A 12,291-nucleotide genomic window follows, 5' to 3' on the forward strand; every position below is an offset into this window, starting at 1 on the left:
CCACGTCAAATGGGACGCCCCTAGCTGTCCGATCTTCCGTAGGCTGACGCGGGCCGTTGGATCCGTGTCCGCGTTTCGGGAGTGGCGGTTTCCAGCATGTCGCGCACGTGTTCCCACGCTTAATCGCGTGGCGAAAGGCTATGTGCACACGGTGGATGGGGGAAAGGTTACACATGCAAGGCCCAGCCGACATAGCTGTGCTTTGCAAGAGAATAAAATGGTAAGTTCTTCTATTATTCCCTCATTTTCTTGATTCACCTTGATCACAAGTAAGTCCACCTTAATTTCTGAAAATTTAAAATTCTCTAGCACTGCCTAGCAATATCTATTGTAACTTGTCAATCTTGTGTTGTCAATGCAAATAGATTTTTAGATATTGACGGTCAAAATTTAAAATATTTGATATAGAAAAAACTAAATTAACTTACATTTACAATGAAAGAAAGTAGAAGGCTTATTTCATTTTATTACGACACAACTCTAACAAAAAAATAACTTTATTAACATATTTTCTCATGGTTGTTTCTAGCACATAATGCATCGATGTTTAGTTGAAATCTTTATCCTAACAAAATGAAAAATAGGATTCACTTTTACAGATATAAAGAGATTATTTTCTATATATACCTACAAAATATGATTCACTTTTACAGATATAGGTGAATGATATGCACATAGAAACTGTTGTGTTAGCATGCTAAAATTTACACGCTGGCACACTGCTAATATGTTGTTCTAATGACTTATCATATAATAATGCTTTTAATGAATTTCCTACGCTATTCGATATTTTGTCATATAAGTAGATACTAAGTGTTTTAGTTGAGTATTTACTCACATACTAACATGTAACCATGTATTAAAAGATAGTTTGCTATCATTATTACTACTCAAATACTCCACTTCTATAGGGCTATCACCAAATGACATTAAAAGTAGTAGTATATGTGTTAATATAAAAGTGGCACAAGATTACATGGGGTGCACCTAGCAATTGCCTCCCAAAACAACAGGTGCTAATCCGCGTGACCCACCTCGCAGGGACACACGGATTCCCCTAATCAAACCCCTGTATTAAATGTCCCCACCAATATACCAACACCCGTTAAATTCCAACGCCCCAGACCATCCCCACACCATCGCCCCGACTCGAACACGGGGCGAAAATTCCTTCGAGTCCTCTCAGATCTCGCTTCTGGAAGCTTCCGCGCCGGCGCGGGTGACGACCACGAAGCCCGCTCCCATGGAGAACGGCGCCGCGGCCGGCGTCGGTGGGGGCAACCGCCGACGCGGCGGCCGGTGGCGGTATGCGGCCGCGGGTGCCCTCCTCGTGGCCCTCCTCGCCGTGGCCGTGAGCTCCCGCAGCTTCCCGGGCGCCCCCTCCTCTTCGCCAGGAGGCTGCGGCTGCCCTGTAAGAACTTCTCCGTTGACTTTGCGATTTGGTTGGCTTGTTTTGGGCTTTGATTTGATTGATGTGGTTCTGACTTCTGAGGTGGTGGTGCGGTTCGTTTCAGGCTGCGAGGAAGTACACGGGGATGGTGGAGGACTGCTGCTGCGACTATGAGACTGTGGACTCTATCAATGAGGAGGTCCTGCATCCGACCCTGCAGGAACTCGTCAAGTTACCCTTCTTCAGGTACTTCAAGGTGAGGATTGTGGATATTGTTTTTTAATTTCAATGCCTTCATCAGTGATGTTGGCACATTAGTGGAAATGTGTGTCGTGATGTTCCCGTGAGGAGCTAGAGTTGTTAGAATTTGGATTCACGCATGCTTGATTGGAGAATTGGGTGCATAACTGTGTGATCCCTTGTCAGATTATTATGTTTAGTTACTTGAGTGTGGCTTATCATTTTTCTACCATATAAAGGTGAATGTTTCGAACCTTAGGATCAAACTAACTCTGCTTGTGTGATTTTTTTCTTTTGATTAGTAATGATTCTAACCAACAATAAATCATCTGTGCTGGATATAGAATCAAATTGGTATTTGCTATATATCCAGTAGGGGATCTCCCCCTCCTGTTCCCTTAAAAAAAAATGGTATTTGCTTGATCAGAATGTAAAGGTTGGCATACCTTATTTAGGGAATGTGATGCAAACAATGCACATTTCTAATCTCGAGGATCCTAATGGTACTTGTTAGCTATCCTAATCGGGGCGCTTGGTTCCAGTATCTCGTTAATTTTTGCCTTCTGTTCATGCATTCCTTTCTGAAATTTAGCTATATTGTAGGAAATTTGTAGCAGAGAATAGTATCAATCTTTGTTGTTATTGCTGATGTAGCCTTTGTTTATTGCAATAGTGGAATTGATTGGTGTTGCTACTATATTGTAAATTTGTATTTTCATGTCATATGTACTTTGATTACTTTCACCATTTCATGCGAATACATTGAGGAATGGAAATGAAAATCTATTTGATGACATGACTTTAGAAATGTAAAATTTTACATAATCGACTACAGTTTGAATTTGTTAGTCTGCCTACTGTATACGTTTGCTATATGTGATTCCACCGAGGTGCTCAGATTAAAAATAAAATTTTGAAACAATGGTTCACCTATTCTAAGTAATGTGTTCTTCCTTGTCTTTTGTAAGGTTAAATTGTGGTGTGACTGCCCTTTTTGGCCTGATGATGGAATGTGCCGGCTTAGAGACTGTAGTGTCTGTGAGTGCCCAGATAATGAGTTCCCTGAACCATTCAAGAAGCCTTACAATGGACTTTCTCCAGATAGTATGATATGTCAAGAAGGAAAACCACAGGCTGCTGTTGATAAAACCCTTGACACCAAGGTTTTCAAAGGATGGGTTGAAACTGACAATCCATGGACATCTGATGACGAGACTGATAATAGTAATTTATTTTTTATCTTGATCTTGTACATTGCACGCTCTTTGTTTCTTCTTTATTAACATCCATAACGATTAGCAAACTGTTGTACCCATTTCAGATGAGATGACTTACGTGAATCTTCAACTGAATCCTGAACGATACACTGGCTATACTGGTGATTCAGCGAGAAGGATATGGGACTCTATTTACAAAGAAAACTGCCCAAAATGTATGCATATGTGCTCTTAGATTATTTTCACATGCTCATTTTGCTTAGTTATATTAGTTTGATCAAGTATGTCAGGTGCCACTAATCATTTGCATCTGAGCTGCCTATTTTATTTCATGCCAACTCCATTTTTTGTTATGTTAATGGCTTGGATTTTATCCTGTTCATTTTTTTTTAATTTGTGCCTGTGTTTATACTTATCATGTCATGAGTTCAAATAATTTTAAATGAATCGGTAATGAGCTTATTGATCGAATCCATTTTTTCTGCGATATATATCAATTACACCGAGCTTGTCTTCTAAAAAAAACCCAACATGTATGGCTTATATTGGCCCATCTGTTCTTTGTTAGTACTGTGTAGTGCTGTAGTTGCATGTCTGTGCCATTAGATGTCCTACATGATAGAGAATCCTATTTCTGCACTTCAGTCCCGCATCAGTAAAATTATTGACACAAGTTTTCTTAATTGCCTTTTTGTTCAGATCCCTCAGAAGAACTGTGTCATGAGAAGAAGGCATTGTACAAGCTTATTTCAGGGTTGCACTCCTCAATTTCAGTGCATATTGCTTACGATTATCTTCTTGATGAATCTACTAACTTGGTATGTGCCAAAAAGAGTACCTATCAGTTTGTTGTTTATTGGGCAAAGTTTCATAATTGTTTTGACCATTTCTGATGTAAATGATCACAGTGGGGACAAAACCTTCCTTTGCTGTATGACCGTGTCCTGAAGTACCCAGAGCGTGTCCAAAATCTGTACTTCACCTACCTGTTTGTTCTTCGAGCAGTGACAAAGGTTCCTTTCTTCCTTATTTAATTCATTTGCTTTACACACTACTGTGAAAGATTAAACTGTTAGGTTTCTTTTTCTTGCAAGCTTGTATCATATAATTATTTTATTTGGTATCTTTCAGGCAGCAGATTATCTTGAGCAGGCTGAGTACAATACTGGCAATCCTGAAGACGATTTGAAAACACAATCTCTTGTGAAGCAATTGCTTTACCATCCCAAGTTGAGATCTGCATGCCCAAAACCTTTTGATGAAGCGAAACTCTGGCAAGGCGAGAATGGTCCTGAGCTAAAGCAAGAGATTCAGAAGCAATTTAGAAACATTAGGTTTGTGGCATATTTTCACTGTTTTTAGTTCATAACATGCATGTGCGCCACTTGATTCCTTACCACCGCAACATTTTTTTTTATTAGTGCAATTATGGACTGCGTTGGCTGCGAGAAGTGCCGACTATGGGGAAAGCTCCAAGTTCTTGGTCTCGGAACTGCACTGAAAATTCTTTTCTCCGTTGATGGAGATAACATTTTGAATCAGCCAGTATGTGATTCATATCCCTGTCTAATACTCATTACCACTTTTGCAACATGATGTCATGAGAAATAGATGCTGTACATTTGTTGGTCTTTGCAGAAATAACTGTTCATTTTGAAATATTTTCATCATGTTGAGTTCCTAATTTGTGGTCGCTTACATTTCCCAGAAATGTGGATCGTCTTAAAAAAAATTTAGGAATGTATTGTGAGTTCTGTGCTAAATTGCTACTAGTGCCGACGGAGGAATATTTGATTTTATTCTAAAACCATTAATATACCCTTTGAACTCATTTTGTATGTTTACAGTGGTTATTTGTTTAATAATATTTCCTTCTTGGTGATTGCTCAGTTGCAGCTGCAGAGAAATGAGGTCATTGCACTGTTCAATCTTCTGAATAGGCTGTCAGAATCTGTGAAGTTTGTACATGAAAAAGGATCATCAATTGAAGAAGTCATTAAGGAGCAGAGCCCTCCAACTGTTCAAAAGGGTGCTTCCAAGCCGAATCTTAAACTGGTAATCTTTTTCCCATCAATACCACATTGTTATTTTCTACATTCACCCCTCGTAAACTTGCATTATTTGATTCGCCTGCAGGACTTCCTCTGAGATGTAGGAGTGTAATTTGTAGTTAAATGCACATGCCGGCCATGTACCCAAAGAGCAACATGTACATGTTGGAAGCAGTTTCCTATGTGGTTCTGCTGCAGCCCTATACAAGGCAATGAGATACAGACCCTTGGGAGCTAAATACAATGACAGAGTTAACCCAGTTTTTCTCTTCCATTTTGGTGGGCTCCGGCCCTTAAATTTTTCCATGTATAGTTTGCCTCATCTGTTGTAAGGATCTCACCGTCTTTGCATTCACCATGATGAAAAGAAGATAACCCGACATACACTTGTCACTTCTGTTGAATTAAATGTCATGACACAACCGCCGTTGAATTGAATAGGGATAAGTGTGCGTGCGTATTTGTGAAAAAATGAATGGATCCCAAAGAAAGATGAATTAATCCTTTAGAAAAGATATGCTGTAGTCCCCGACTGACTACTGCATGAGGTATTCAGAGAGACGGTGTAGTTGTATCAATTGCACAGTACAGAGAAGAGAGAAGGCCAATAAGCTGGAGATTCAGGTAGCTAAAGACTTCCGTGGTGCTGGTGCATATACGGATGGAAAATGTTTTAGCTGCTGCTGTTCAGATGATCGATTAAATCTTCTGTGCAGAGCTGTAAATCGTATGCCGGGCATGAACATGATCATATGTTTGAGGTGCTTGAAGTGCAGACGTTGATGCCCCAGCCCCACCACCGGCAGCACAGTAGATTCCTTCTGAGTTCAAGCATGGCAATGGACCTGGCACATGTCGGCTGTGTCGCAGGGGTGCTAGTGGGTTACACAGTAGTCAGTCATGGCGCAGAAGGCATCCTTGTATATGGCCACTTTTGCACAGATATGACTGCCACTTTTGCACAGATATATGTCACATCTGGGGCAGAGATAAACATCACTGATGCAGCCCGTCGCAAAGGACTGTTCTGAGAAATCCCTTCGCATACATTATTCAGAAAAAAAAATGGCTGCACTGGTATTCTGGTAATGGCAGAACAGTATCAGTTCCGGAAGTCGCAGGAACCAGCAGGCAGATGAGGGAGCCGGACGGCGACAGAGCGTCGCCGGTGCACGGCCGGCCGGCCGGCGGCCGCGCGCGGCGGGAGACCAGCCGGACGGTCGCCGACACGGGCGACGCCGCGTTGCCCAGCAGCCGGTCAATGGCACGGCCCCTCCCCTCCCCTCCCCACCGGAGCGCGTGTCGGCGCTGCGGGTGCGCCCGCACGGCGCCTGTGAGGCTGTGACCCCCCTGACGACGGCCCAGCGCTGCTGCCGCGCGCTCACGGGCGGCGCCGGCCAGCCTCTCGTACGTTCGCGGCCGTGCAAGAGCCAAGACACCCGGCCCGTGGAGTAGGCGTGCTGGCATCGACCGGCTGCAGGTCACAGTCCTACAAAACAGCGGCATTGGCAGCACGACGCAGCGCTGCTGCCCGTGTTTGACAGGAAACGAACTAACAGTCACTCGAACCACAAAATTATTTTTTTTCTACATTGATTTCACGATTTCTATATTATCCACAAGAATCCTTCAAACTCCGAACGAATTGTCACCTCAGCACTCAAAACTGTCACGGGCTCGGTGCCAGGATTGCACCCAAAAGAGAGCACAGAGACGCCGGGTGCCATCCCACACCACGCCACCGCGGCTGAGCCTGAACTCAGCTGCCCACACCACACCGCTTGGCAGCTAGGTGTGCTGATGCATGGAGCTGTGCCCCTGAAGTGGTTAAAATACGCTAGATCCCCCGGGCCCCAGCCCAGGATCGTCATGGGCGGTGATGTTCCGACGGACTACTCGGTGGACCAGCATGTTTTGGTCGGGCTCGTGACATTGACAAGCCATGGATGGAAGGCGACGGCTCATGCGCCAGAAATAAAAACAGTTTTGCTTCGGATGCTACGCCACAAAATGGCGCTCTCGCCGTGGGAGCACAGTGCTTTTGAGGGAGGGGGAGATCTTTTCGCGACGAGAATGCAAATGGTAGGGCAACGTGATCCATGTCCTGATACCCTTGGAGCTGGAGTTCATGCAGAATCTGTGGGCCCACTGTGTGTGTGTGCGCCTTTTCCCTCTGGGGCACAGGTCTCCGGATGGCTATCCTATGCAAACAGCAACGTATCCTGTGCTACATGCCAGAAGCAAGCAAGTTGTGAAGATCCTTTCTCAGTGTCATCGTGCCCTTAAACTGCATTGTTTATGCGGGGATTCTTGTTGTGGTTCTCCAGCTGGAAATTTCCCTCGTTTTTTTTTTCTACTTGTTTGGCCTCTTGTCTGGAGCCCTCAAGATGTGATGGATCGGTGATGCTATCTCGTGTCATGGGCGCACAACTTCGAGAGGAATTTCTCGGGACTTCTGTGCGAGCACACGCATGAACAGCGTGCTCGGAGACTCTAGCGACGACACTGACTCAGCGCGGCCACGTGGTTGGTAATGCCTCCCCTCAACATTCCATCTGGTCTTGTACAAAAGATCAAGAGGTAGACTACTCACAACTAGATTTGCAACCAATTCCGAGAGTAGTGATCAAAGTGGCCGACGGGACTAAGTAATTGCATCAGATTTTGTTGGTCGGGAATTGTTACTCTGGGAATCACTTTCGCTCTTGGAGAATCATTCAGCTACACTAGATCACCATCGGCAACTGTAGTAGATAATAATAAACAAAGCAATCCCCCTCAGCCACATGATGAAAACTCTCAGTAATACTCACGGTTCTAGTCGCACTAGTACCGGTACTAATAGACAAACCTATTTTAGTGTGCGGAGCATGGTGCGCAATGTACCATTCAATACATCTTTTTTTGCTAAAAAGAATTCGTCCATTTTTGTTCACATTTACATTATACATTTTTATTATCTCAATTTCTAAAGCAAGCAACGATTCTTTGATCCGAAATTCTAATCGAAATCCGGACAAATCAATCGGAATCCAGACAAATTAATTGGAATCCAAACAATCAATGCCTCACGCAGTCATGACACAACTTATACACAGAGTGAAAGAGCATAAAATTGATGGTCCTATATAGATCTGGGTAAAATTTATACTACCCGTAGCAACGCACGGGCAATATGCTAGTCCTTATAAAATTACAAATGGAAAAGGGTTTAGACGTCCAACAGATTAATGAATCTTCTATATATACAGGGAGCAACTAGCTGCAAATGGCAGGTTCTCCACAGATAAATTACAATAAACTTACAGGGTCCGTAAATTTACAAAAGAAATGGACATATATATTACAGGTGCAACAAATAAACACCACGCACGTTGGTAAATTACAGAGGAAGCGAATTTACAGCTGCAACAAATCAACCATAATCATATCTGATGTAGCAGCTCGATATGCTATGAGAAACACTGCGATTTAATCTCAGGCAGGTAGTTTGACGATGACGGGACCGAGAGTGATGTATTATATCAAGGGCAGCGCCTTCCGCTGTTGTTCGGGTTGAAGGTGCATCCAGAATGCCCCGCCGACGCCTTGCTCCCCACGGCCAGCTTCGCCGACGACGCCACAAGGCCACCGTTGGAGCTGTGCAAGTGCTGCTCGCCTGCCGCCGTTGGGGCCCCCTTCGGAAGCCTCGAGGCATCCGAGCCGTCCGATGCCGACGCCACAAGGACCACGACAAGCAGCAGCTTCAGGCCCGGCCCCAGCTTCCCGACGCCTGCCATGATCCTCCGCACCTCCTGCATGCTGATCGGGCTTCTCGCAGTGCAACAGGCACGGGATCGTCCGGCCGGAAAGAACAAAGAAGCAACTAGCTAGTTGCTCTCTAATATAATGGAGGTCTGTAGATCGGCGTGCTGGAAACCTGCGAGCTTTGTGCGTATAAATACACTCGTACGGCCTCTTAGCCAGTGTCAACACGTAGGTTTTCATGCCAGCTGCAGTGAAGTTTCCCCCGAATCCTGCTCAAAGTCAACCGGGACAGGCCAGGAATTGTCAAACTGGGACTTGGTCTGTGCGTGCGTTGCACTGAACCGAGTGGGATCGGAGTTGCCTCCGTAGCACGGCGTACGGGCCGCGGGCGCCCAGTTCTTCAGTTATCAAGAGCGAGCAATTCAGAGCTCGGCGGCGTTTGCTGGCCCCAGGGTGGTGGAGCGTGTAATTTCCCTGTGTATAATTAGCAAGGTGCCGCGCGCAAATAACGCGGGTACCTAGTTTTTTTCTAAACTTTTAGATTTCTTTTACTTTAGAAAAGTTGAATACAAATAGTTTTATTTAGTTGTATCTTTATAATTATTTTGTCCTTATAGTCGTGGTCAAGATACAGGTGCAATCTTTATTTTTTTCATGTGATATTTTGTGCTATATTTTTGGATAATAATTTAGAATAAAATTGATCTTTTGAATATTTACTGAAAGTAACTAAATATTTATATATTTGATATTGACATCAATATTACTTTTTCAAAAATACTTGGGATGTACAATTTTTCTTAAGGGTTCTAGTTACCATGCATAATAAATAAATTATTCCTAGACTTGTAGAAGAAGATTTAGGTAAGTGGTTCAATATAGATACCACAGAAGTATAATATATTTTCTATTCATTATCCTTCAATCACCCTCTGATATAGCCCGGTAATGCATGCTCACATATTGTCTTTGGTATAGCTATCTCCTTTATACTTCCAAGAATCTTTGCCCGCTATAGCATGTAATCGAAGATGCATCACTATTAGAGCACGCCATTACTTTTGAACACTATCCATGGCTTGCTATGGACGGGCGGGCATGTCAAACATCAATTTTTAAGTTGCTTTGTTCTATATCAAGCATCATCACTCCACAAATGGTTGTATCATCTATCGTTCCTTTTCTTCTAATTTTTTTTTTAGCTCTCGACCATCAACAAATGATAATACTACATAGCAAAACATCACTATCTCGGTTATTCTCGTTGTCTCTAGTGATGATCGCCATGCATCGGTAATAGAGACAATGCAATCCATGTTAGAGTAATCATCAACCATGTTAGAGTAATCATCGACTTGGTGACTGAGCTAAGATTATATTGTGGCTACGATATGGCTGCACCACCGTGCAATCATTACTATGCCTCTTTCTTAGCCACTTTTCTATCTTCTAATTATGCAGAGTATGCTACTATTCGACGACTAAGCTTCTTCGTGGCTAACTCATCAACTTTCTCTTTTTTTAATTATTATGGTAATTTTTAAATCCTATCATCGAACGTAATGGCTTCTTTTACCACTTTATTCAAAAATTATATACAAATTAACTACTAATTTTATTAATTATAATTCTAAATTTAGCTATTTATTAACTATATTTGACATGAAATGTTGTGAACTTGCAGTCCCGTTTATAGCTTAAATTTAGCTATTTACTGATCATATTCGGCATTGACTCTTTAGTCATGTCCTAATGATCTATCCTATTTATTTAGTGCCTCTTAATCACTATACAAATTAACTACTTATTTTTTTCTATATTTTAATTCTTGCATTTATTTATTTATTCATTATATTTGATATGGACTTTTTCATCAATGGCTAATTTACTTATATTTTTAATTTTGAATTTAGCTGTTTTGATAATATTAAATGTTTTATCAATGCTAATGCTAGTTTTCTTATTTTTATAATTCCGAATTTAGATATTTACTAATTTTATTTGAATGGATTCTTTGGTTAAGTTCTAATTTTTTATTTTTCTAATTTTAAATTTATCTATCTACTAATCGTATTCGGCCTGCACTCTTTAATCATGTCTTAATTTTTCTTATTTTTTAAATCCAAAAATAGGTATTTATTGATCGTATTCAATATGGACTCTTGAATTAATCTAGATAATTAGATCTTCATAAAATTCACGGTATAAATCCTTCTCTTTTTTAGATTAACGTGGAAATTTCTAGACTCTCTCGGCGAATGTGGTGACTTATTTTAACACTCTCTTATTAATATAACTAGCAAGATCACCCGCGCAAATAGTGTGGGTAGCTAGTTTTTTTTCCTTACATACGTAATTTTATTTTTACTTAAAAATTTAGCTAGTTTTAAAATTTTAAATTTAGCTATTTACTAACGGCATTCAACTTGGACTCTTTGTCTTATCATATGCTAATTTTATTATTTATTTAATTCTGAATTTAGCTATTTACTAATTGCATTCGATATGTTTTTGATCATGTCTGTTTTTTCTTATTTTAATTCAAAATTTAACTATTTACTAGTTGTATTCGGCAAGGATTTCTATCAAATCCTAGTTTTCTTAATTTTTTTAATTCTGAAATTATATATATGTATTAATGATATATGATATGGACATTTTGAGTTAATCTTGATCGTTAGATCTTTATAAAATTCAATGGTGTATATTTTTCTCTTTTAGAATAACGTGGTAATTTCTAGCCCCTCTCGATAAATGTGCTGGCTTTTTTTCGTACTTCTTTATTTGCCGTGCTTTGGAAAGGTTGATACCGTGATGGATGCTACTGATCTATGCACATGCTGTTGTTGTTTAATCATCTAGCTATGGAGTGTTTGTAGCATTCCCCCAACTCCGAAAGTGCCGATCAGGTAGTAAGTGCCGACGACCATCACCCTTGCAACAACAATATTGAAGATGCACAGCCTAGATATTAGCCTGTTGCCGTGTCGCCCATGAAAAAAGTCAGGTCATGTCATGTCAGGCTCGTTGGCAGCTTGCGTGAGAGGACGGGCTGCACGCTGTTGAGGAGGATGGTGAAGGTGGGGATGGTGAAGGTGAGAAGCGCGGAGAGGTCGTGCACGGCGGCGAGCACGACCTCGCTGGACGTGAAGAGGGGCGTGATCTGGCCGTTGAAGTAGAGGATCAGGCACCAGAAGATATAGGGCGATCACCTCGTCGTGATGGAGACAATGATGGCGAAGCGCTCCTCTTTGCCGCTGCCGGCGCCGATTTTTAATTTCAAATTTAACTATTTACCAATCGAATTTTCTTAAATTTTTAATTAGTATTTGATTTGGACTCTTTAAATTAATCTTAACCGTTAACCGTTAGATCTTTATAAAGTCTGACAGTGCAAGTCCTTTTAAGATTAACGTGGAAATTACTATACACTCTCGATGATCACGTTCGCACTCTCGATAATCTCAGCGAACGTGGTACCTTCTTTTAGAACTCCCTCATTATTAATATAATAGATAGGTAACGAAATACGAAAGGAAAACTGATCATCCGCAGACGCATTTCGTGGTAGTTTCCTGTGGATTTCGACGATGTTTTCGTGGAATTTTCCAGTTATCTCTGTTACTACGCCAGTGATTCGTCTCAT

The 12,291-nt window shown here is 41.6% G+C and overlaps 1 protein-coding gene across 1 annotated transcript; it reads left to right on the plus strand.

Moving 5' to 3' along the window:
- The first annotated feature begins 1,063 nt into the window (after window positions 1-1,063).
- On the plus strand, window positions 1,064-5,302 carry LOC112878295 (endoplasmic reticulum oxidoreductin-1). The gene is made up of 10 exons (XM_025942743.1): window positions 1,064-1,411; window positions 1,515-1,646; window positions 2,599-2,854; window positions 2,952-3,062; window positions 3,547-3,665; window positions 3,756-3,860; window positions 3,979-4,181; window positions 4,269-4,392; window positions 4,738-4,902; window positions 4,984-5,302. The coding sequence occupies exons 1-10, from the start codon at window positions 1,079-1,081 to the stop codon at window positions 4,993-4,995; spliced, it is 1,560 nt and encodes a 519-aa protein (XP_025798528.1). The 5' UTR covers window positions 1,064-1,078; the 3' UTR covers window positions 4,996-5,302.
- Window positions 5,303-12,291: the final 6,989 nt, after the last annotated feature.

The sequence above is a fragment of the Panicum hallii genome, chromosome 9 (genome assembly GCF_002211085.1).
Source record: "Panicum hallii strain FIL2 chromosome 9, PHallii_v3.1, whole genome shotgun sequence".
In the NCBI taxonomy this organism is placed as follows: Eukaryota; Viridiplantae; Streptophyta; class Magnoliopsida; order Poales; family Poaceae; genus Panicum; species Panicum hallii.

Coding starts and splice junctions, on each gene's coding strand:
- LOC112878295 (XM_025942743.1), top strand. CDS start 1,079: ATGTCCCCACCAATATACCAACACCCGTTAAATTCCAACGCCCCAGAC. Junction 1,412..1,514: donor CAGGAGGCTGCGGCTGCCCT/GTAAGAACTTCT, acceptor GGTTCGTTTCAG/GCTGCGAGGAAGTACACGGG. Junction 1,647..2,598: donor CCTTCTTCAGGTACTTCAAG/GTGAGGATTGTG, acceptor GTCTTTTGTAAG/GTTAAATTGTGGTGTGACTG.